At 40.5% G+C, this 27,266-nt stretch overlaps 1 protein-coding gene across 1 annotated transcript in view; it reads left to right on the top strand.

The window, feature by feature from the left end:
- LOC139339140 (choline transporter-like protein 5-A) overlaps positions 1 to 27,266 on the top strand; it is a 167,729-nt gene that overhangs the window by 126,969 nt on the left and 13,494 nt on the right. Inside the window, exons 6-14 of the mRNA XM_070974623.1 lie at positions 8,524 to 8,652; positions 8,927 to 8,987; positions 14,012 to 14,135; positions 14,654 to 14,737; positions 15,688 to 15,800; positions 16,069 to 16,200; positions 21,435 to 21,534; positions 21,674 to 21,766; positions 21,969 to 22,056. Coding sequence (XP_070830724.1) covers positions 8,524 to 8,652; positions 8,927 to 8,987; positions 14,012 to 14,135; positions 14,654 to 14,737; positions 15,688 to 15,800; positions 16,069 to 16,200; positions 21,435 to 21,534; positions 21,674 to 21,766; positions 21,969 to 22,056 — 924 coding nt within the window. The remainder of the gene's footprint in view (positions 1 to 8,523; positions 8,653 to 8,926; positions 8,988 to 14,011; positions 14,136 to 14,653; positions 14,738 to 15,687; positions 15,801 to 16,068; positions 16,201 to 21,434; positions 21,535 to 21,673; positions 21,767 to 21,968; positions 22,057 to 27,266) is intronic.

Below are 27,266 nucleotides of genomic sequence, written 5' to 3'. Positions count from 1 at the left end.
CCTCATCCATTGGAAGAACAGATCAATTGTCACTGGAAAAAATCTCGGCCTCACTCAATCATACCACACCCCGCTTCAATAAAAATTGTGTAGCTTTTATCAGAAAATTTACCAACACGAATCCCTGACAATCTCACTCAACTACAACCTCATTCATGTTTGCTCCTCCGCTTATTTACTTTTCTTTAACTTGCTTCCCCCCTCTTGTTCCCCCAACTCCTGCTGACACCATCAATGCCATACGATCACAGATACATTCACTCACATACAAACACACACACATGCACACACACACACACAAACAAAACACACAGACACACAGATATGCACGGACACGCACATGCAACGCACATACACATACACATACACATACACATACACACCACATGAACACCATTGCAGTATCTGTTATCAATGATCTATTTATTGACTTTGTTAGTATTATCAGCATTCATTTATTGTTTTTTTTCTCTAAAAATCATTTTATTTTATTTTCATTCAAGTTTTGATTTATTCCCTATAGGCCCACTCTCTCTACATCATCCCATCAACACAGTACACACACACACACACACACACACACACACACACACACACACACACACACACACACCACATTATTACTTTGAATAATGCATCCTTTATGTTGTTGTTGTTGTTTTTTGTCATGTGTCTGTTTACCCTTACAGAAAAACCACATGAATTCCCATGTGTCCACTTGTGTCCACATGTGATAACATGGTACCCATGTGGTACCACATGTTATCACGTGATAACATGGTACCCATATACCATGATAACATGATACCACATGTTATCACATATAGTAACGTGTGTGTGCGTGTGTGGGTCAAAATGCAGACGTGAGCTTGATGAGATGCTGACATACCTTAAATGTGTTTTTCCCACAGAGGCACATGGTAACATGTGGTACCATATAGAGCACATTTGGAAAATGTGTTTCCACTTGTTGTTAATATGTGGTAATTTGGAGTGCATGTAGCAAACATTTTACCATGTTGCAACATATGGAGCACATGTGGAAATCATGTTACCATACCATACCATACCATACCATACCATACCATACCATACCATACCATCGCCACACCCCCAACTAGGACCAACAATTTCCTCTAAAACAACCCAAATTCATATACAAAGCTTATGGTTTTAAGGCCCCCAATACTGTTACTTGAAACATGGAGTGGCTTCTTCAGGATTTCAACTTACATATTCTGCAAAAAAACGAAAATCACTTATTGTTTAAAAAAAATCATTTTTTCTTTGTTTACACAACTTGCACCGGGCTGACTTGTTGCTGGTTCTTTTCATGGCAGGTCACATATGTGAGAAATACTGCACATTTTCAAGGTTTCACCATAACATTTTAAACAAGTGCAGTAATTTGAGTACTGACAAACACAAAGGTTCAGCAATACTGAAAAATGATAAATACATACAGAATCTGTATAACGTCGATACATACACTACAAAGATGGTAGGCATTTAAAAGTATTTTATTTTGACTGAATAAGTTAGTGAAGCTGGACTAAAGTATGAAATAATGACACCAGATGTAGTCTTGAAAGTAATGCAGTACTGTATGTATTGAAAGAACTCTCCAAGATTTAGAGTTTCTAGGACATATTTCAGTTGGCCGACAAGGCGTACGGTTATAGACAAAGTTACCGTTTTTCATTAGTTCATTTTTGTCAAATACCTGATGGCAAGTCTTGCATGCATTGTTTTCCAAAGCACAAAAGCAGTTGGGCCAATATACATGAAAATCATATCTCCCTGTTTTGAAAAGTTTTTTGAGCAGATATTTGGTGGATGGCAAGAGGAAAGTTTATGGTAGAAGAAGTATCACAATTTGGAGTGAAGTGTTTGCAGACCATCTTGTGTCAATCCCACTGCTCCATCGAAAGCCATCAAAAGTAGGATGGTTTGTCCAAGAGTAACAGATGCTCCTCTGTACAGTGGGGACCTCATTATGTCATCATTAACCTGGAATAAAAAACAGGATCCCTATTAGTTATAGCTCCTGTAATGTGGTTAAAGTAGGAGATGTGATCGAACCATTTGGCCTCTTGGCAGCAGAGGCACCCCCACCCTCTTTCAGAGACAGTATGAAATGTTGTGACATCATAAATTAAACTGCTTGCTATTGGCAGAAGAATCAAGAATCTGGATTCCAGCTGTGAAGTGTCAGGGGGCTGCCGTAAAATATTGACTAAATATTGACCATTGGCTCTAAGATGGCACGATATTCAGAACCACTGGTTGTTATGAGTGTTATGAGTTATTAGTGCATTATCAGAAATTGTCATTATTTGGAATCCTGCTCAGCCATTCCCAGTGCCCATTCCAAGCTAACTATGGTACAAGGACAAAATGTCTGATGGCTCTACTGTGCAAATTTGGGATATATATTATAGTAAAGATTATCCAACTGCATGTAGTGTGAACCATAACAGCTCATATTTTACAGGAAGTGATTGAACTTCAACAAGGATTTGATTCATATCTCTAATCAGACTGGTTTGTATCAAAAATGATCCTACCATGTGTTCAGAATCAGAAGTTGAGCCGTTCTCACCACCATCATCACCATCACCACCACCATCGTCATCCGTGTTACTGTTGAGAAGGTGCTACAGAGAGGAGAGACACTTATAGCTATTATTAGTTAAGAGAAGTGCTGGATTTAAATTGTTGTGTTAAATCAGTTTCTGTGAAAGGGAAAGGATTTAGAAGTTGATATACAGTATTTATACAAAATCATCATGTTGATAATGATGATGATGATGATGAATAAATACTGTAAATCAATTTCTGGACTCGTTAGCACAACTACTACTCATGTTTTCTGTCCTTGGTTCTGAGAGGTCCCCCAGAACATCATGTTTGATTACTCCGCTTTGAAAGTGAAAACTTAAAATGCAAATTCACCTCGAAGTCAGAGTCCAAACTTGCGCCTGTGCCATTGCTGTTTCTGTCCGTGTGGTCATCAAGGGACTGCTAGGAGGAGACAATAGGTAGCATTATTTCAAAGTGGGGCTAAGTCTTAATCATTATGAGAATACACATGAAATAAAGAATGAGTGAACCTACTTTTTCAGGTTCATTGCCCATCCTCCCCTGTTCCTCATCACTGTCATCTACAGCGTGTCCACCTTTCCCTTGCAATTCGCTTGCTGTTTTGTCAGACTACAATTGCCACTGAGGAAAATGGTCACTCTGATGATGAGGATGACACACCTCAACGCCAGAAGGTACAGAAATGCAAACATATGTTCATGTTCTTGTTACTTTTTTTTAGTTACCTTTTATTTTAATTATTTGGATTGCTTCAGTTGTGACATAATTTACTGATGATTTGTTGTCTATGTCATACATTTATCATTATGCTTTTACAAACCTGAGTATGTATACAACTTTTGGGCAATACACGTTACTATTCAGTCTTATCACCATAACTGCTGACCTTTTATACCCTTCCCCCACACTTGTTTTTCAGACTTTTCAGGAGGACCCATACAGGACTCCAAAATGACCAAAGGTAAATATAACAGTTCATATTAAGAAAACTAGGCAGCAAATAAAGGCAGAATCAGCAATTAAGGGAAAACCAAAAAAATGTTTACTTACTGATTTTCTGCCTGTTATCATCAATAGTTATTAAATTAATTGGTAGTGCCATAAGTGGTCCCAGCCCAACACAAAACATGTTGCTCATCCTCTGAAGTCTGCAGATTCCAAAAATATTAGTATATTCACTCAATGATCTTCCTGTCATCAGTAATGTTTGCCAAAGTTCAGGTTTCCATCCAGTTTGAATGAACAAGTGTGCAATTTTTCAGAAAATGAAAACATTTCAGCAGGATTACAACACACCTTCTCCACTTGTACCAACCAGAGCAACAGATAACAGAGAGTCACAGGTTTTGGGCTTACAGTATATCACCAGATACTACCAAAGTTCTCCATCCATTTAAGCCTCTTCTTTCTTTATCTTCTCTTTCTCACCTGATAGAGGGACTACAAAAATGACCTAAAGGAGCTTGAGGAGAGGATAAATGACAAGGATAAGGAGATCAGGCGGTTGCGAAGGTTGAACCTTCAACTGCAACACAAGTATGGAGGGGAGCCCTTGCAGTAACCTTGAACCTATTTCCATGACAATATTATAATAATAATGCTACAACTATAATAAGTGAAAACTCAATCAGTGATTTTGAATAAATGAGTGTTCCCTCTTTGATTTAATTGTACGGCTAGCAGATACAATCACAAAAACTGTGAAAGACGCTATACAGGCAGCTCAGCTTGCCCCCAGCCACCCGGTGCCTTCTAGCAGCCACCCAGCCCCTCTTCACAACCAAATAGGAGAGACAAAGGTATCACTTACATAGTCAGGAAAAGTGATTTCATTTGTGGACCATGCAGTGTTTCCCATACATTCATTATATATCGCCTGCCCAAATCCTCTTGTAAGCAATGAATTGATCATCTATACTTAAATTCTGCTGTCTTTTCATTTCTTCTAATTAATGTTTGGTGATGGCACACTAGTTGCCAGCTCCCCTCCCCCCAGAACTGAACACCAAAGAGCCAGAGGTGACTTTCGTGTCAAAGAGGAACAGCGGTGGTTGTCTGGACCTGTTTTGACAGTCACGTATTGTGTAGAACGGCCCTTTCTACTGTAGCTTTAAAAAGTATCACAAGGCCATGTGTGACGATTGCATCGCTAAAAACCTGTCTTGACAGAAATGTTAGAGAGCAGAACTCTTTTTGAATGAGATTCAAAACGACACCGTGAACCTTGAGATGATAACATCTCCTGTGACCGTGAAATGACCCTGGAGACAGCAGAGTTCATAGTGAAATATACGATGCCCTTCAATCCACATATTTACATATTACATGTTTACAACAAGGCTTTGCGTTATCTAAATATGCTGTTTTAACTATTAACTTTGCTGTTGTAAACGTTACTGTTGCTGCTCTAGAAACAACATTTAGTTATATTTAAAATATAAATAAATTCTAACCCTGTTTTGAATAGACTGAGCACACACTCATTCATCACCACGCAGTAATACTACATCGACTATTTGTGCCAAAAGGATGATTTCAAATAATTCCTATATTTTTAAGACCACACAACCTGAACCCCAGTAAAAAAAAAAGTTCAGTCAAATCTTTTTTTCTCACCAGCACCCATGCCACGTCTTTGAGAACTGGACTTTTTTGCATTATGGGAGTACATGGATGTATTCTAATATTTCTTCATCTTTGCAGAACGAGTCTGTAATGGATTTAATGAATTGAACCACCTTGGATTATGCTCAAAGGTGTGATGGCTACAAGAAGCAGGACTGTGATGGACTCCACCTTCACTGTGGAAGAGATGGCGACGTGCTCTGTCACAGGTAAAAAGGGGATTATAGGGGAGAAATTGTATCAGCTTGTTAACACACAAAAATATTGCTCTTTTTCAATTATTTTCATTAGCATCCTCATTGACACCTATCTTACACAACATGAATTAATTGGTGAACCCCGAGTAAATTTAGTAGCATTTCATTTCTTACAGACCATGTCAAAAAAGTTCACGGAGCCATCGGACACACTGAAATCAAAGCCTGCGTGGCACAAAAATTAAAAGACACCAGGAGACAAGCTGAGAGGGAAACAGGATAACCTATGATACTTTGATTCGTAGAATCCAGTTTTGGATGGCTTCTAAGGGGCCTGCTGTGGGTCTGCACAGGATCTGTGCTTGTTTATATATTTGACTACTCTACATAGACCAGTCATCACTTGAAAATAAAAGAACCAATCCTGTAATGCAGATAGAAAAGAAATTAACCTTTACTTTAATAGAATAGACTGGTGTTTGTACTGCCCTAATCTTTGATTTTGTCTTTCAATCCCAAACAGGGAGCCTGCTGGAGGATACCCAGAGAACTGAGACAACACAAACACACAACACACACATACTCTTTCCCCAGAAGACATTTTTTAGGGGCATTTTGATTTTGATTTTTATTCTTTTTTATGGACAGTTCTGTTCTCACTTTTCATTGCATGTTTGCAAACAGTATTTGTATCAGTTATATTTGTCTTAACTACTTTATTTCTTGTAAAATTATTAAACTGAATATTAAACACTGGTTTGAAGTCTGCCTTTGTATGGATGGACAGATCTTATTGTGCACCCTCATTTTCCTCTTAGATGACATCTGCCAGGCACATCCAAGACTGCTTGCATTCCTAGTTTAGATTTGTTTTTTGTTGGTTTAAATTTTATATAGAAAATGTAAGTACTAAGACTATTTTGAAACCCACTTGATTTCACATGGGTATTTGAACTGGTTTCACATGGGAGTTTATAAGGGTTACACATGTAAAAACATGAGTTTCACATGGAATCCCATGGGTTTCACACAGGAATTTGCTTGGGTTTCTCATAGGAATTTACATGGGTTTCACATGGAATCCAATGGGTTTCACATAGGAATTTGCATGGGTTTCACATGTAATCACATGGGTTTCACATGGGAGTCTATATGGGTTACACACATTACACCATGAAAAATGTTCCAAAACCACGTTTCCCATGATTAACGTGTGCAAATCACATGTTCCACATTTTTCACATGTGGATTTAACATGTTTTCACATGTTAAAAAAATCACATGTCCATATAATCACATGTGACCACATGTGATTTGCACATGTGACATTCATGTGGTTTTTCTGTAAGGGTAGGGTTGTTCTTATTTAGGGTTGTTCTTATTTTATTTTTAGTTTAGGATTGTTTCTTATTTTAAATGGTATTATTCTCATAGTCTTGCATTCTTTTTGTGCACCTTCCAGTAGGCAGCAGTATTGAGCCAGAACTGTTGGTCGTTGCTTCACTCAACTGTTGAAGAATACACAGCAGTAGTAGGCAGCAGCCTGAAGTCAGTCTCTAGATGTTTGCAGTGCAAGAAGTGTATTGCAAGGCTAAAGAAAGAACTGGTTGTTCGACTAAATATGGCATTTACTCAAGAAACACTAAGTCTGTTATGGTTAATGTTTTGAGGACTGAGTCTTGGGTGCAGAGAGAGCAGGCTGTCAGTTTGAGTGCAGTTTAGTCTAGCAACTGACATCTAGTCATAGCCAATACTGTCTTTGGTAGTGTGTGACACCTAGCTACAATAAACCTAGAAGCTGATGATAACGTAATGCAATTCAGTAACTGCCTCAGATGTGGCTGTGATAGACAAAACACATACCTCGACATTCAGTTGTCAAAAACCTCATAACTCCATTTCCGCTTGATTTTGGTAAAATATTAATAATACAATGACACATACAAGTATCTGAGCATATATGAAGGCACAATACTGACCTTACTGACATGATGTTCAATTATTTACTTTTTTTAAATTTCCTGAAAAGTAACGGTTTTGGACATCCACAGTTTCCATATGACAGCAACAGTTTACTAATGGTGTTCAGGATAACTAAGGTATTAACTTATACATTATTTGATAGTTTGTAAAGATGCCATTAACACAGTCTCTTGTTATGTCATGAAGTTCACTGCTAGGCCAATTTATTAAGAGATAAATGTTTTGATAAATGTTTGTGTAAGAATAATGTTTATCAACTTACATTTCTTGTCCATCCTCTAACTTATGACTTATTTTTGGTAAAGATCAGTGATTTAACGTTCTTCATGTAGGGGTTTGTTTGCTCCTTTATCTTCATGCAGACATTCCTTTATTTATAGACTAAGTTATTAATAATTGTGCATGTTATATGGGAACATGTAATATTAAAAACATTTGTTAACAGTTACATAGTTACTACTACTACTTCTCATTCTATGAATTAGCTTAACTCTTAATTTTATGAAATCTTTGTAAACTATTGAATATTGTACAAATCAATACAGTCATTAACATGAACACCATTAGTTAATGGTTACGAAACCCAATAGTTGACTATTGTTAACTATCCATCCATCCATTTTCTATACTGCCTATCCCTTTCGGGGTTGCGGAGGGGCTGGAGCCTATCCCAGCTGTCAACGGGTGAGAGGCGGGGTCGCCAGTCGATTGCAGGGCAACACACAAGACAGACAACCATTCACGCTCACACTCACACCTAAGGACAATTTAGAGTCACCAATTAACCTAATGAGCATGTTTTTGGTCTGTGGGAGGAAGCCAGCGTACCCGGAGAGAACCCACGCATGCACAGGAAGAATATGCAAGCTTCACACAAAAAGGCCCCGTCCGACCCGGGAATCGAACTGACCTTCTTGCTGTGAGGCACGCGCACTACCTGCTGCAGCTCCGTGCAGCCCTATTGTTAACTAGTTAACTAAAAATTAATTACAACATTATTTGTTCATGCTTAGTACTGCATTTACTATTTTTAATTCTTGAACCTTATTTTAAAGGTATCAATATCTTTCCTCAATAAATTAACAGTGTACTCTCTATATCAATATTCTTCCAGATGTGCGTGTCAAAGTGCCCAGACAAGTTTGCCACCTACTCTGAGATGCAACTCCAACACAAACTCAGCAAGAGTTACTGGGAATATTACAGACAGTTCTGTAAACCTGGCTTTAATAACCCTGGCAAGGTACCAGTAGTGACATATGAAATACATTAATTATTTAGAGACATGTTAACACTTAACAGGAATTACTTTATTTTATGTGGATTGATAAGCTGTGGTTAAATGAAAACAATCACGTACAGCATAGAGTGTAATAATAAAATATTGTGAATCAAGTTGATCCTGTTTAAAATTTTAATGGACACAAACCTGATGTAGCCAAGGACTGGAGAGTGTCCAAGTATGTGCGCACATACATATTATTCTAAGCCTCTTGCCTCTCCTCTGTTTCTTTCAGCCAGTATCTCAGGTTCTACGGGATGAGGACTGTCCCTCCATGATTGTGCCGAGCAGACCATGTAAGGACCATGTAACACCCCTCTCCCTAAAATTTCAACTAATTATGTCTGATGTCTGATGTGTTTTAATTTAAAAGTAGAATAAAAATTTCATCACTCTAAAGTTTTTAAGTTTTTAAAAAAGTAAAACTAAAAAACAAACAAGCAAACACTGGACAGTTAACAATAACAATTACCAAACCAAACCACCATCCAAACACATTTCTCATATATCAGTGTTTCCCCTACCATTGTACAGGCCAGGTGGGCCGCCAGGCCAAGGAGACCCCCCGACAGGCAAAATAAATAAATAAAAAAAATCAATATGCCAAAAATAAGCCACCTTTCCATTCATTCATAAATCAATAATCATTTACATTTAGGAGCACGTCTGTGCAGCGCAATGTGAGTCAACCTGTTTCGTTGCCTAGTAACGATGCAAGTACCGCTGCTGAGAGCGCGGGCTTATTTTATGGGATGTTTCAGGGTTGTAGAAGAAAAGAAAAAATATTGCGGGCGACAGACAACTTAATATAAAGAAATTTTTCTGCCAGACTCCGGAGCCAAGGAAAATAGATGAAGGGAGAGTATCAGACGCAACTCTAAAAAAAATGACAGGTGCAGGTGAGACGGAAGAAAGGGGGGCAGATTGCAGTGGAGAGGGGGGCTGCTTGAGGACCATTACAGCCGCTGACACCTGTCCGATGGGTGACCCCGCTCCGACTGCCGGCCGCGATCCCACGGGTGACCCTGCTCCGACTGCCGGCCGCGATCCCACGGGTGACCCTGCTCCGACTGCCGGCCGCGATCCCACGGGTGACCATGGGCCCGGTCCGACTGGTAACCCAGTCAAAAAAAAATAAAAAATACAGCTAAACACAGAACATCTGGCTGGGATCCCAAATAGTTTAATAACCATAAATACAGCCCTTGGTTTTACCACACTCCACATGGTAAGTTTCCAATTTGTTGTTTAGCTTAAATTCTATTTAGCGGAGAATGTGAAGGAAGGATGGCGACTGTGGTGAGGAAAACTCGATTGTTTGTCTACGTGAAACTCCATTTTTTCGTTGGTTGGATGTGGACAAGAAAAGGGTGAAGGATCTGGTGCCTGACTGTCCAGATTTAAACATTTCGCAGCATCATCATCATGCGTCATTTTTTTTATTGCGCGATTAACGTTCTTTGTGACCCAGTGAACTTGTAGTTTTTTATAAGCTGTGGCCACTGCTAGTAACGTTACAAAAAGTACAGGATCCAATTGTAAACCGGAAACAAAACAATAGGCACGTCCCATGCATGTTTTGGTCTTGCCTGCTCGCTAGCTGTGAAAGTGTAGGCGGATGTCAAGCCAGAAATTCTGAAATGGATGTGAAGAAGATTCTGAATAGAAAGTTTAGTTTCAAAAAGTTGCCAAATGGGTCGACTGACAAGATCAAAGTTTGGACAGAGGCATATGGATACCGCAACTAAAAACAAGCTTACTGCAGCCATAGCCAAGTAATGTTCATTCTTTCTGGAGAGAAATAATAGGCTGCGTTGATAAGCCTCCTGTGAATAAACAGAAGAGCATCATAGTCTGACTGCTTATATGTTCAAAGGAAACTTAAGAAAGGAAAGTTTAAGCCATGGTTTAACTGCAATGATGTGCACTTTATCTTGTATCACCCTGTTTTGATCCCTTAGAAAGGGTTGTTGAAGGGACTTTTTTGTAACCAAGCATTTATTTTTTTGTCATCTGTTTATTGACAGTGTTAAATTGTGTGAGATTTGATTCATTCAAATGTGAATGACCGCTCAAAGTGAGAATGTTAGTGTGAAATAAAACACTACACATTGTTTTCAATAAAAAACACTTGCACAAAGCAAGCCTATCCACTTTTCCATGTTGATAACATTATTGAAATGCCTGTGAATATTCTCATTCATCCAGGTCATTGTAAGCTTCAGGGCATTCAATCGATCGCAACTGGACTTTGTCAGTTTGTCTTGGAAGACGTTTCGCCTCTCATCCGAGCAGGCTTCATCAGTGCATGCGCACCGGACTAGATAGGACAGCTCTAGTCCAATGAAATGGTGTTAGGTTCAAGTATTCATTGCGTCACTCAGAGGATAAATACTTGAACCGAACACCATTTCATTGGACTAGAGCTGTCCTATCTAGTTAACTATGACATTTGTGCGATTAATAGCGATTAAATATTTTAATCGATTGACAGCACTAGTTTGAAATTATTAAGACGGGCTTCAGTAAAAAAACAACAACAAGAAACAACAGAAAGGGGTTAAAAAAAAAAACTTACATAAAAGGACTCCTTTTTCCATACCATCCATGTCTGGACTCCCAGTTAAAGTTGCCATCAAGTGTGACGTCACCGCTTTGTTGTGGGACGAGTTCAGTCTGTAAAACACAAAAAATACAAACAGGTCATGCATTGTTTACATTTACTTATATTCTGCAGAATATTTCCTGTGTATTTCTGTGTATTTTATTAACTTACCCCTGCTCAGGTTCATATCGCCTGTTGTTTCCCTCACTATTGTGCAGACGCCGCACCTTTTCCCTTAAAATACAAAATACATTGTAATGTTAAATGTAACGTGAACGGTTACCAAACATTCGGAACGTAGTGCAATAAGAGTAATAAAGGTTTGGTGGCCTAAAAACTGCACAAAGTAAATGCTAACGTTACTGCAACTTATGCACCTGTCTCTTCATCTCCACAGCTGCAGTTCAGTCGAGCTGCTGCTCCAGAGCGAGCAGTTTTATCTCGGCCATTTCTATTCGCCAATTGCGCGATCAGCTGCGTTACCAGCCGAGACAATCCACTGAAGGCGCTCAGCAGTTTCTTCTCTAAATTGTTTGGACTTTCTGGATATGGTCGCTCCGCAGCCAGGCCGTCTACTCGTCACAGAAGAGTGCCCTCTGGGGTGAACTGAAGACGACGTCCGGCCATTGTATGAAGAAAGTTAAAGTTTAGCAGGACCCGAAACTTAACTTTTCTGATCCAAACTCCATTCGCTTTCACAGACGTGCCGAGGTCGTTTTCTGCCGACATCATTGCGTCAGAGGAGGCGTCCAATCATATGCGAGGTCGCACTCTAGGAATTTCTCACAAGACAATTTTTGTTGCGTAGAAAGAAAAACATGCTGTGATTTTGCTAGGTATTTTGATTTTCTTTTTTTGTGCCTGCATATTTTATAAAACATGTAAACTTCTTTAAACTGAAATCATCGAAAATTTAAAAAAAGAAAAGTTACTTTTGCGTGCTCCCTTTTTATTCCAACTTGAAGAATCAGCAGTGGACTTACCCTGCTGGAATTTTGCAAGCTAATCACGCAACCATTTTTCTTCTGGTGTTGTGGTGTGTCCAATAACTGTAAATGCTTTAATTTTCACAGTTTGATTTAGCAATTTAAGTGGAAAATGAAAGGCTTTTGAGAGTCAGGACACTTATCCTGTATGTAACCCTTAACACTAATCTTACACTCCATGATGCACTTGTGTCATTATGAGCCATATAACAGGGGACCAGTGTCATTTGGTACAGTGCAAGTGTGGACCTTTTTGAGAACCTTGGGGATACAATTACATACATAAATTGATTAAAACAGTATTTTTTTAGGTCTAGTAAAAATCAGATGAACTTAAAATAAGTAATCTTAACACTGTCTTTTTCATTTTATGTCTTTGTATTCTGGTTAATTTGACTATTTTAAAATGTCTTTAAACTCCTTGAATTCCGCCTCAGTCTAGACTGAGTACATAGGGTTAGGGCTAAAAAAAAAGTTAAAAAAAAAAAATCCTGCAATTGTGAAATGTGGTCAGAACAGCATTTTGGGAACATCAATTTATTTTTTGTGTTTCATTTAAACTAAAATAGTGTCTTACTGCTGAAAATTTTATTTCAATTTTTTTCCCCTCCTTTTTCGATTCTAAAACATTCATTTATATGCTGCATTCTGGGTAACCCTTTATTTTAATACGGTGAAATCTAAGTTGACCATTAAAGCTGCACTTAACAAACCCAGCTAAGTGTGGACTTGGGTGTGTGAGTGTTTAAGAACCTACTCATGAGTGCCTTTACTGGTTTGAACAATGAATTTCAACGACCCATTACACAGCTTGAGGAGTGTGAAAAGCGACGTGTGTGTAATGGGTCGTTGAAATTCATTGTTCAAACCAGTAGAGGCACTCATGAGTAGGTACTTAAATACTCACACACCAACTGTGGACCTCTTGGAAAAAAGTGAATAAACCTTACCAGAGCATGTTAGACATGATTTTAGGCTGATTTAAGGCATGTCCAAGAGGGGACCTAAACCGATGCCCAAGTCCATACTTAGCTGGGTTGGTAAGTGCACACACACACACACACACACACACACACACACACACACACACACACACACACACACACAATTTACATTTGTGAAGCTTGCAGCATTTACATTTGCATTTTAACACCTCACAGTCACAGGGGCTGAGAGATATATACAATATACAGTGACGATGATTGACGGAAATGCTACTTTTCATGCAGTGACCTGTCCTCAGCTTATGATGCTGTACTAAAACACAAATTACACCTTGATATTTTGTGGATGAACCAGCTTGCTCCACCTCACAAGGGAAGGGAAGAGCACTACCACAAGCTTTTGGAAATACCATCTCCTGAGACAAGCACATTTCAGTGACATTATAGTAGCCATGTGACTTTTACATCTCAGAGTGATGCTGATCACGTGCCTTCTTTATGTGTATTTCTGTGTATTACTTCCTTTTACTTTACGACCAAGAAAGGTGTTTGGATGAACACCCAAACACTTTTATTGATTGTTTTTTTAATTGGCCAGTGTCTTAAGAAATGAGTGTACATAGACATATCCTAAAAATAGTGGAATATTATTTGTTTGAAGTGTTAGTATCAGCTCTGAAAATGTCATGTTCCCTTATGAGAATGTAATAAAGAACTTGTGCACGTGTGTGTGTGTGTGTGTGTGTGTGTGTGCGTGTGTGTGTGTGTGTGTGTGATTGTATCAGTTTTCCAGAGATGTCTACCACACTTCATCACTCTGAATGGGACTGTGACTGTAGCGAATAGAACCAATTTTAAAGATGCTCTCGAAGTGACACGCAATGTTACTGAACTCCAACATGCTGCAAAGTACTGTAACTTCTTTTTTTTTATCTATTATTTACACAAAGACAATGATCACTCAACAGCACTTAGAACTCCCTAAACTCAGAAGACTCTCTGGGTGACTTAGTTTTCATGATTTTTCTGTAGTTTTCTAGTGTGCAATCTTGTCTGTGTTATAGCAAAAATACATTTCATTACTTCTTAGGCAGTGAAGGGATGTGATCAATGATTGGAGCGCATAGCTTCAAGGTATTGACACTAGAAAAAAAATATTGTGTGAATATTCTTTTACAATTATAAATTCCATTGTATGAGGCCAGATATTTTCTGAAAGATAGCTCACCAAGACCTGGAATGCAAAAGTAGTTAGTGTCTAGCTGACATAGATCCTAAAAAGATGGCATTTCTTTATATCTTCTTAATGTGTTAGTCTTTGATATGACATCAAGGGGACCACTTCTCTGTTAAGAATGCTCTCAATTTCTTGTTAGATTCCCACCTTTGTCTGGATGTTGACATTCATTTGTCTCACCTCCATGCAGGGGTATAACAGGAGGAGTGGACACTGCGGAGCATGGCATGAAGATTGTCGAAGATTATGCCAAATCATGGGCATGGATACTTGTGTAAATACAGAAGCAACCCACAGTTAAAGCAGCTATTGTGTAAACCCACAACATGATATTTAGTCCCCACTTACCATTTTGCCAAAACTGTTCATCAGAATGGTGTGTGACTACGGACAAGGATCATTAGCAATTGTGCTTATATCTACTATCCTTCCAAGGTTTTTAAAAGTTTCAGTTTCAGAGTCAGAGATTCTATGTAGTGACCCCTTACTTCACATCACTTTTGAATAATATCCAGAGTAAATGTTCTTGGTTCATCATCCACTGATGTTCAAAGTTTATTCTATTAAACAAATTTGTCACAGTGCCTCACAAGTGTGTCACAAGTTACAAGTTGAAAAAACACTCAGAAAATCATTGTTATTAATGACACTGATGGCCGTTAAATGAACTGCATTCACCATCCTGTTGCTCGCGCTCTTTATCGACAAGCAAGCATCACCCAAGGCACTGGCCAAAACAGTGACATGGCATTATGCTTCATGAGGCTGAATCTTGATGAACAATGGAAAATAAATTACAGTCGTAACTAGAATGTTACTGTCTTTGATGCTTTGTATTGTCAGCATATAAAGTAATTTGCAAATGACAAGCTGTTCAATTTATCAACCAGATCAGATAGGAGTCTAGATGAATTAGGCTCGCTTACGTTACCTACACAAGACAGTATTTGCCACGTTAGCTAGCTAGCAATTTAGCTCAATTTAGCAAACATTAGCCTGTTTAAAACAAGATATCACAATATATTTCACACATTATTTTGGACATTGTTTTAGACTATGTATTGTGGTGGGTGCCAGCCTGTTGTTGATGTTTACGGACTACGGTTGTAAGATAATTTTAGCAAATGTTGCATTTTTGCATGTTCCGAGAAGAACTATGTACAGAACCTTATATTTTGATAGAATGATTTTAATCATCCCTTGTATCTGTGCATTATCTTACAGAGGTCTGCTGTTGTCCTTCATTGTTAGTTTGATCTTCATCCTGTTGCTGAGGTTCACAGCTGGGTTGCTACTGTGGACTTCCATCATCACTGTCATACTGCTGCTGGCATATGGTGTGTACTCAGGGCTTTACATCTCCTGAATCTTAGGACACGTCATAATCTGTCTTCAAAGTTTAGCTCCTCTTCTACTGCTCTCAGGTACTATGAAGGTGACAACAGAGATCTGACTTCTCAAGAACAACTCTTGAACTTCAACTCAGTCATGTCATCAAGTGACCAAAGAAACACTTGGAAAAGCAATGGAAATGTTTCAGAAATATATTAGCTTTCTTCAAATTCCTCACTGAATGTGTATCTGTGTGTTTGTATGTGTGTGTAGGCATGTGGTACTGCTCTGATGAGTTGTCCCAGCTCAGACACAGAGCAGGCTCTGATGTTCCCATTGTAGAAGTCGGCCTCCAGACTGACCTGCAGGTCTATCTACAACTCACACAGACATGGATCATATTAAGTAAGTTTTTTTCTGTTTTGTTTGATTCTTACCTTTGGATATTTAGTGTCAGTGTTCTTAAATTCAGAATTCTGTAACATTCAAAAGGCAGCGACAAGTTCTATTTAACAGTGATGTTAAGTGCAACTTCACATGACTCAGGTAGCACTTGCAAGAAAAACCTTCCTTTTAAGCACTTAAGAGAAGTGTATGTGCTCTGTATTAGACTGATAATGCAGCGATTTCCAATCTAGGAGTGGAGTTATATCACTCTAATCACCTGATAGTGTTACAAATTAAAATACATTTTGATTTTGCCATCAAACCTACCTTCCTACATTCCTCCATGCATTTCTAGTTCAACCAAGATGCTGGATAGGACTGCAGAGAGGGACTGAAGTTCAGAAGTACACACACACACACACACACACACACACACACACACACACACACACACACACACACACACACACACACACAGCAAAAATAGAAATTGCTAAAATAATTGTAAAACATTGCTAAAACATTGTAAACAGTTTCAATTAGAGTTGTCTCGTGTGTTTCAGGATCGACTTTAAGGTGCTTTTATTAGTTTTTAAGTGTCTCAACGGTCTTGGGCCATCTTATTTATCTGACCTGTTTTTATCATATCAGCCCTCGCGGATCCTGAGGTCCTCTGGCACCGGCCTTTTGATTGTTCCAAGGGTTCGGACCAAAGCCCACGGGGAGGCAGCATTCAGCCACTATGGTCCGAAGCTTTGGAACAGCCTGTCAGAGTGCATCAGGACCGCAGAGACTGTTGATGTTTTTAAAAGAAGGCTCAAGACTCACCTTTTTAGTTTAGCTTTCAATTGATTTCTTATACTCTTTTAATTCAGACATGTTTTATCCGAGTACTTTGTCTTTTAGCTCTTAGGTCCTTTTATTTTATTCAATTTTAGGTTTTAGGTCCTTTATTCTATTGTCTTTTAGGTTCTAGGTCTTTTAATTCTATTGTCTTTTAGGTTTTAGCTCCAGTGCTTCCTCATGGGGGGCCTCTGCACTGGGAGGGGTGTCTGGTCTGCCCACCGGGGCGTCGTCCTGGGGACCCCTCGGGCCCAGAGGACTGGGGGGCTCTGCCCTGCGTGTAGAGTCCACCCCGGTTTGTCTGGGTTGGGGGTCTCTGTTGCGGCGGCGCTCCCTGTGGCCACGGCCAGTGATCCTTCGCAGTGCAGATGAGCTCCCCGTGGGTGGTTTTCTTTTCCTTTTTTTAGACAGAATGAGGATCTGGGTGGGTGAGGGTTAGAGAGAGAGAGAGAGAGACACACACACACACACACACACACACACACACACACACACACACACACACACACACACACACACACACACACACAGAAGAGGAGCTTGATAGCTAAAGGCTCTGGCTCCCATTCTGCATTTGGAAACTTGAGGAACCATAAGTAAGCCTGCATTCTGGGAGCGCAGTGTTCTATTGGGATAATAAGGTACTATGAGCTCTTTAAGATAAGCTGGTGTCTGACCATTTAGGGCTTTGTAAGTAAGGAGAAAGATTATAATTCTGTTCAGAATTTTATTGGGAGCCAGTGTAGAGTGGCTAATATTGAAGAAATATGATCTCCCTTGTTTTTGGTAGAACACGTGCTGCAGTGTTCTAGAGCAACTGGAGTATATTTAGCAACAAATTTGGGCAGCCTGATATTAAGGAATTGCAATAATCCAACCTGGAAGTTTTGAATGCATGGACTAGTTTTTCTGCATCGTTTTGAGACAGGATGTGCCTGATTTTTGCAAGGCTATGTAGAAGAAAAAATGCACCATTGGACAGGGACATACATGGGAGTGAAAGGACATATTCTGAACAAAGATAACTCCCAGATTCTTTACAGTGGTGCTGGAAGCCAGCACAATGCCACCCATAACTACTTTATCATCAGAAAGTGAGTTTCTAAGGTGTTTTGTGCCTACTACTATAACTTACTATAACTAAGTTTTGTCTGAGTTAAGCAGCAAAAAAAAACTGCAGGTCATCCAGGTCTTTAAGTCCTGAAGACATACTTGCAGTCTAGTTAGCTTAATGGTTTCTTTTGGCTTCATTGATAAATATAGCTGGGTATCATCTGCATAGTAACAAAGAGTTATGGAGTGTTTCCTGACAATGTTCCCTGCAGAACTCCGTTACTGGCTTTAGCATGCACAGAGGAGTCATCATTAATGTGTACAAACTGAGAGCATCTGAAATATAGGACTTAAACCAGCCAAGTGCAGCATATTTAATGCCAATGAAGCATTCCAATGGTGTTGAATACAGCACTAAGATCTAGTAAGACTAGTACAGAGACAAGTCCTTTGTCTGATGCAATTCGAAGGTCATTTATAACTTTAACCAGTGCTGTCTCCATGCTATGATGCACTCTAAATCCTGACTGGAAATCTTTACTGTTGTTGTGTAGAGTCACACAGCTGATTAGCAACTGTTTTCCCAAGATTTTTTGAGAGAAAGGGGAGGTTAGATATAGCTCTATAGTTGGTTAAAACCCCTGGATCAAAAGTAGGCTTTTTAAGAAGAGGTTTTATCACAGCTGCTTTAAAAGAATGTGGTATGTAGCCTGTTGATAAAAACAGGTTGATCATATCTAATAAAGAACAGCCAACTCTCAAGGAAAAACTTCTTTAAGCAGCTAAGTTGAGATGGTTTCTAAAAACTGAACCCCAGAACTGCCCCTGATGCTGTGCCATCGGTGTGTGTATGTATGTTGTTTTGGATAAAAGCATCTGCCAAATGACTAATTGTAATTTAAAATAAATCAGTACCTATTGAGGGCAGTCGGTGACAAATTCTGTCACTAAAAAGGAGAAGTCATTGCTACTGAGGGCTAAACAAATACATGTTTCAATGAAATTACAGCTCTCTGTCAGCCTGGCTACATTGCTGAAGAGAACCTGGGATTGTTCTTATTTCCGTCTATTAGTGAAGAGCAATAGGTTGCCCTAGCATTGCAGAGTACTTTCTAAGACTGTCTTCCCAGGGAAAACGAAATTCTTCTAAATTGGTGAAAGGCCATTTCATTTCTACTTTTTGAGAAGTTTGCATTAATTTGCAGTTTGGGGGGGTATACCATGAAGCCAACCTCCTCTGTACTTTTTTTTTTATCTTCCTTTTCAGAGACTCAGTCTAAGGCTTAGAGCACCAATCAGGTGAAATTTTCCTGTTTGCTCACATGCCATATCTTGTATTTCTCACACAGAGAAATTACCAGGATAACACCCACCAAGTTGCACCACTATTTTTTATAACAGTGGAACAGGTAGAGGAATTAGTGATGTGTCGGTCGCAAACGAAATAGCTCTTAGAGCTGGGTCTTTGAAGTAAACGATCGGAGCCGGCTACTGCCTAGGAAGCTGTTGAAGCCACATGTGATTGGTGAACTACATGATGTGTGGTGGCTTCTGTGTGTAGGCACAGAGGGGGAGGGGTGGGGGTAACAGACACAGCCACACACGCACGCCTGCTCTAAGAAATGCTGAATTGAATAAATATTTATATTTTTACAAATTTATGTGTCATTTATCAGATCAGACCCCCCCCCCCCCCAAAACCCTCACCGCCGCCGCAAAAATCTCACTCTGAGCTCAGTTCAAAACTTGAGAGCCCTGTGTGTGTCTTTCTTCAATTCCCACAAAAATATCAGCTTTGTGTTCAACTAAACAGGCCCAGGTTTCACACTGAGTAAGTAAATTGAGACTAGATTTTCATTATATTTCAATAAATACACTTTTTGTGACATTTTTGTTTGGTGGTGTGCCTTGTGATTTTTCTAATGTAAAATATGTGCCGTCGCTCAAAAAGGTTGGGAAACACTGAGCTACAGCACTATCCGATAGGCATTTGGTGTAGAAATTTTTGCCTAATGGCAGGTAGTCTGGTAGTATGAATTCAGAAGTTATTAGAAGATGGTCTGATAAAAAAGGATTCTGTGAGGAGACTATTAAGTGTTTAATTTCAATGCCATAAGTCAGAACAAGGTCAAAGGTGAGTAGGTTCATATACATTCTGACAGTGTCATGTCTGTCAAGTCTCTGTATTATTTTGAGCACATTCCATGTCTTGTCCCTCCTGTTTTATTTTTGGTATCATTCATTTTGTGTTTCTGTTTTAGGTTCACTTCCTGCACGCCTTTCCCCTGTCTCGTCACACCTGCTCCCTGATTGTTCTCCCCACCTGTTTCCCATCTCCCCTGATTACCTCTTGTATTTTACCCTGTGTGTCTCACAGTCGCCAGTTCGTTGCACTTCATAGTCCTCGTTCCAGCGTTGATTATCATAGTCTGTTTCGTATATGACCTTGTTTTTTGCCTTAGACCTTGCCTTTAGCCTCTCGTTCCTAGATACCTCTGCCTGTTGTTTCGATCTCCTGTGTACCCACCTCTGACTGGAAATAAACTCGTCTCTTGCCTGAACCCTATCCGAGTCATGCATTTGTGTCCACCCATTTCTGTGCCTTGAGTTCATGACAAACAGAAGTCAACTGAGTCTAATAATGAGATAAACACTGTACTAAGGCTGTCATTATAGACGTCCACATGTACATTAAAATCACCTACAATAATGACTGTTTTTTGGACTAAACCTGATTGACACTCAGAGAACTCAGATATAATTTGGGAATAAGGACCAGGAGAGCAGTACGCTACAACAAATAAAACTGGCTGCACTGTTTTCCAGGTTTGATGTGAAAGACTAAGAACAAGGCTAGATTTGGGGTTGACTAATAGGCTTGAGTCAAAAACAACAGTCCCAGATAGCATTTTTGTAACTTGCATGCTAAAGTACAATTACAATAAGTCATTTAGCAGACGCTTTTATCTATAGCGACATGCATATGAATTCACCCAACAATGGCACAGCATCGGGGGCAGTTTTGGGGTTTAGTATCTTGCCCAAGGATACTTCGGCATGTGGACTGCTGAGGCCAGGGATCGAACCACCAACCTCCTGATTGGTGGACAGCCACAGCCGCCCTAAAAATGGCTGTGATTGAATAAGCAAATTCTTTTCGATGCAAGTCAACAATTTGCATGTCCAATAAAATGTCAGATTATATTCATATCTATGGGTGTAAATCAACCAGTTATTCATAAATCCCTGCTGTATCTCTGCTGCTTAATTTTGTATTTCAGATTAAGATAGGAAACTATGCAACTACGTTGCCTTTGAAAATATCAACAGCATAAACTGTTGTTTGCATTTGTCAGTGGTGTCTCTGGGAGTGACAGAAGCTTCCATCTTGCTGATGTTGATCTTTCTAAGAAGAAGAGTCCGAGTGGCTATCGCCCTGCTAAGAGAGGCAAGCAAGTATGAACTCTAAACATATTAAGAGAAAATCACAGAAATTAGATGCCTGAATGTTCTTCAAATTATGGGTCTTAAAATAAAGAAACTATACTGTTTAATGAGTTGTTTTCCTGGCCCTATGTTTTCTCTGTTGTTGCAGAGCCATTGGTCACATCATGTCCACGCTATTCTTTCCAGTCATCACCTTTCTCTTGTTGACTGTTTGCATGTTCTACTGGGTGATTACAGCTATGTATCCTTCAGAGTGGTCACAAGCAACAGCAGGAAGAATGCAAGGAGAAACACATTTTATGTTAACCTTTTCTAGATTCATGTACTAATGTCAAAAATTATTATTTTTTAATCTTTTCAGTAAGGTAGAAAATTAATTTTCTTCTTCATTAGCATTCAAACAAGCTTGTTAGATGTATCTTTAACCTGCACTGTAAAACCAGTTACCTAGCATCCTCAGGTGAAGCCATCTACAAAGTTATGTCTCCTGATGAGAGCTGCCCTTATGCCAACAGTACCTGCAAACCTGAGGTGCAGTATATTATCTTTAATTTGATTTCTTTGTCTTTCTGCTTTTTGAAGTTATAAAATGTCATGCATATTTATGAGTGAGTGTATTGTCTAAGGTCTTTTTGGGGGCACATGCACAATCACACACTGATGGCACAACATTGGTAGAAATTTGGGGTCCATTAATAATACATCTACTGATTCACAACCTTGGACACATCATCAGTGTTCCTGGAGTCACTGGGTGTAGATACCCTCCTCGTAGTTGACCCGACTGAGGCTGATCAGACCCCGGCCTGTGTCCAAGTGGCATGCTTTGCTACTGTCCCCACTGGTCACCCCTGCTGACTGCTGCCTCCACATTGTTGCTTATGGCTCTTCTTTGGTTGGCACCTATTATGCCCAGTATACCATAGGCCTTGCTCAGGGAATGACTGGCAAATCCCTGACTGCCCACATCCACTGGCATACATCTGGCCCTCCACCCGTTCTTCCAACAATCCTCCACCAGCTCCTGGTACTTCTACCTCTTTCTTTCATGTGCCTCCTCCATCCTCTCATCCAAGCAAGATGAGTTGTTTTTTGGCCTCTGAGACCACAATGATGTCAGGTCTCTAACGGGACTGGGTGATGTGTGGTGGAATTTTCAGCTGCCTCTCCAGGTCAACTGTCATCACCCAGTCTTGGGCTGTAGAGAGCAAACCAGCAGAACAGTTCTTTGATGTTTTCTCCAGCCTTTGTCCTTCCTTGACAAAGTAAATGGCCTTTGCTGTGACTTGGGTGTATCGGCTTCCCTTGATCCCCTTGCTGATTGCTTCAGCAAAGGATTTGAGGACCTGGTCATGCCTCCATTGATACCAGCCCTCACCCAGTGCCTTGGAGCAGCTGCTCCTTATTATGTCCTTATTTTGGAACACAGGGTGCATGCAGGTGTTTCAATTTTGCCCCATCTGCACAGGTTGGGTGGACTTGGGAGGACATTGTAGACCCCCTGAATCAAGAACTTGATCCTCTGGGGGTTCCACTTCCAGATATCCTTCCAGGTGACACTCCGTTAAATCGCCTGCTCCCACTTCATCCATGCACCCTGCTGCCCAATGGCCACTGCTCTGCTGGTTCGCTCTTCCTCGACTCAAGCTTCACTCAAGTTTCAGCTTGCTGGACTGTCTCGGCTGCCCTCCACTCCCTCCCTGTCCTCACAACATTCCCTGCCCCAGACACTCTGGCATCTCTTGATCCAGAGTACTGCAGATGTTCAAACAACTGTGCCATGATGCACTCCTCCGTGACTGAGCTGAAAGGGAGCCTGAGCTTGTTGGTGTTCCCATACAGCGCAACATTACGTAGGCTACACGGCAATCCCAGCCTTCTGCATAGATAGCTGCTCACCCTTTGCTCGAAGCCTTCCATCACAGTCATGGGGACCTCTTAGATGAGCAGAGGCCAGAGGATTCTTGGGAGGATTCCATGCTGATAGACCCAGGCCTTGAATCTTTCAGGGAGCCCAGACTTGTCCACTGTTCTCAACCAGCACTCCAGTTCTGCACTGGTTGCCTTGATTGAATTTCTCTCATTCAGACTGCAGTTGAAGACCTTCCCCAGGCTCTTCACTGGCTTCTCAGTGACAGATGGGATCTGGTGTTCTCCCAGCTGGAAGCGGAATTCGTCTGTGACCTTCCCCTTCTTTAGAACCAAGAATCTGGACCTTGCAGGTTTAAACTCATGCATGCTCATGTCATGAGCCTCTCCAACCCCTGGAGGATCCACCTAGCTCCCGGTACAGCTGTTGTTGTCACTGATGGGAGGTTGCCTTACTCCAGACTTGCTGAGGGGGCCTCTGCATTCTGTTTCAGCAGCCAGTGATTATGCCAGTCAGAAGTAAACTTCCACTCTTCTACCTCTGAAAGTTACTAAACAAATTACGTCAGGTCTTGTTTGTCACCAAACTGTCATGCAAGACTCATCTCATGATGGGTAGAGGCAAAGAGCTTTCCCAAGACATTCTCAATGTTTTTAAGCAACATAGCGATGGCACTGGTTAGTGGCAGATTTGTCAGCTCCTAAATATTCTTATGTGAGCATTTGGGCTCATTGTCTGCAAGAGGCGGGAACATCACTCCATCATCAATTGGCAGCAGGAGCTCCTTGCTAGATTTACAGCTGGGCAGTCAGAAAGTTAGTCAGAAGAGTAGCCCAAGAGCCGAGGACCACAAGAACCAGATGGAAAAAAAAACCCCATAAAGAGCTAGAAGCAGCAGCTACAGTGAAAGTAATAGGCAGGGCACCACCATAGTCTCCGTGCAAGATCAGTGTATGAGATATATATATATATATATATATATATATATATATATATATATATATATAATGGATCACCATTTTGTTGCAGTTGACAAACCAATGTGACACTGTTGACTGTAATAAGTGATTTTTTGATAAATTGAAAAACTGTTTCATTAATGTGGGTTCTTGCTTCAAGCCCAGTGATATATTCCCAAGAATATTCTGTTTGTGCTTAACTTCAAACATGTCTAAAGGTTACTATATTTATTCTGGTAAGTGTGATTTATATATATATATATATATATATATATATATATATATATATATATATAAAAAAAATCACACTTGATGAGATCTGTCCAGAAATGATGAAGGCTCTGGGTGTTGAGGGGCTGTCTTGGATGGCATGTCTCTTCAACATTGCGTGGAAGTCTGGGACAGTGCCTAGGGAGTGGCAAATTGGGTTAGTGGTCCCCTTGTTTAAAAAAGGGGACCAGAGAGTGTGTGCCAATTACAGGCGCATCACACTACTCAGCCTCCCTGGTAAAGTCTACTCCAAGGTGTTGGAAAGGAGGATTCGACCGATAGTCGAACCTCAGATTGAAGAGGAACAATGTGGATTCCGTCCTGGCCGTGGAACAACGGTCCAGCTCTTTACTCACGCAAGGATCCTGGAGGGGGCCTGGGAGTATGCCCATCTCATCTACATGTGTTTTGTGGACTTGGAGAGGGCATATGACCGGTTCCCCCAGGAGATATTGTGGGAGGTGCTGCGGGCGTATGGGGTGAGGGGATCACTTCTCAGGGCCATCCAATCTTTATATGCCCAAAGCAAGAGCTGTGTTCGGGTACTCGGCAGTAAGCCGGACTTGTTTCCAGTGGGGATTGGCCTCTGTCAGGGCTGTGCCTTGTCACCAATCCTGTTTGTGATATTCATGGACAGGATATCAAGGTGTAGTCGGGGGGAGGAGGGTCTGCAGTTTGGTGTGCTGAGGGTCTCATCAGTGCTTTTTTGCAGATGATGTGGTCCTGTTGGCATCATCGGTCTATGACCTCCAGCACTCACTGGATCAGTTCGCAGCTCTGAATCTGAATCTGAATCTGAGGTCATGGTTCTCAGCAGGAAACCGATGCCTACTCCGGGTAGGGAATGAGTCCTTGACCCAAGTGAAGCAGTTCAAGTACCTAGGGGTCTTGTTCACAAGTGAGGGGACAATGGAATGTGAGGTGGTGGTGAATGTGGTGTATTTAGACTGTGTGGAGTAGCTAAAATTGTTAATATGTACATGTTTAACCAGAAAATTGATCACAGCTTGTAATGAAAGGATAAAAGGACTTGCACCACCCTCGGAATGCATGTAGGTACCACCCACTTCGCCTCACAGCTAGAAGGTCCCAGTTCAAATCCCGCTGTGGGCCCTGGTGGTATGTCCTCCACTATGCCTTCGGTGCCTGCGCGAGGAAAAAGGGGGCCTTTCTATGTGGAGTTTGCATGTTCTCCCCATGTTCACCTGGGGTTTCCTCCTTAAAAAAAAAAAAAACCCCACTAAAAACAACTAAAAACAAACCACCTGACCAATGGTGATGAACGAAACTGGGTCCCCGGGCGCTGGTTGGATAGCAGCCCACCACTCCTGGTCTGCCGCGGAGGAAGGACAACCAGGATGGGATAAAAGCGGAAGACAAACTTCACCAATTTGCATGGCGTGTTCAGCGTGTCTGTAAAATGTGTGACAAATAAAGGGGATTGTCCCCCTGATTCTTCTTCTTCTTCTTTTCTTCTTCTTCTTCTTCTTCTTCTTCTTCTTCTTCTTCATCATCATCTTCTTCTTCTTCTGCCTTCCTCAAAGACAGGAGAAAGTAGATGTACTACAAGATCTACATACCCACACATTACATAATAATAATGCATAACATATTGTCTAACATAACAATATATAATAAACTTTAAAAATCCTTTACTTATTTAACTTCTGCCTGTGCATCTGTGCAGCATCAATGAACATCCACTAACAGTGGACCAGACCTGCCAACCTGTATGCATTTTGCACAGCAAGTATGCAATTTGACATCTAAATATGCTGGTATGACTCGCCCCCCGAAACTATGCAAAAAGCTGCGGACATGTGAGTTCTGTGGCAAATGTGCATGTGCGGTACTCATGTCTGACAACACAATGCAGCAGCGTGGTGAAGCAGTTTCAGCCAATCACTGTAGAAAAGTGGAGAATAACGAGCCTGCCGAACCTATTGCGTAACATCCCCGCCCCTTCCTCCCTGCCCAGTACGTTCAGTTCAAGTTGGCCCAAAATATAAATGAGTTCATGAACTATCGTTCAATGAACGTGTTGCGTACTTGCTACGCAAAATGAGTACAAGTTGGCAGGTCTGAGGTTGGCAGGTCTGGTGGACAACAACATTATCAAAAGTATCCCCATGGAAGTACCTTTTTGTCAAAGAGTGAGATCCTTTTTGTTTAACTACAAACACCTGATATATCACCAAAGCCACCAGACTTCATTCATTCAAATGCAACAGAAACAATACAAATCTCACCAAAACCTTTTTGGTTCATTTTTCACTGTTCCAACATCACCAATTCTGGATTGGTTTAAACAAACTCTTAAGTCACCGAGTCAGGAGAGGAGGGAGACAGAGGAGGAGCAGGGTAAAACTGTATGGAGCCAGAATATTTTCACATCTAACTTTTTTTTTTTTTTTTTTTTTTTTTTTATGAATGGAGAGACTTAAGTATGTCGAACTTAAACAGCCCAGTACATTTAGACTAATTACAAGACAGCAGAAACTGTTTTGTGTTTCCTTTCCATCATCATGTGCTGCATTCAGTGCTGGTGCCACTGCTTTCTTGTTCCTACAATCAAATATTAATTTTCACAATGGAATGTATGAATTATTGCACAATTGAAATATAAATTGGAATTTAGAATA

This window comes from Chaetodon trifascialis, chromosome 11 (genome assembly GCF_039877785.1).
Source record: "Chaetodon trifascialis isolate fChaTrf1 chromosome 11, fChaTrf1.hap1, whole genome shotgun sequence".
NCBI lineage: Eukaryota > Metazoa > Chordata > Actinopteri > Chaetodontiformes > Chaetodontidae > Chaetodon > Chaetodon trifascialis.
This window is presented reverse-complemented; position numbering and strand designations above follow the sequence as displayed.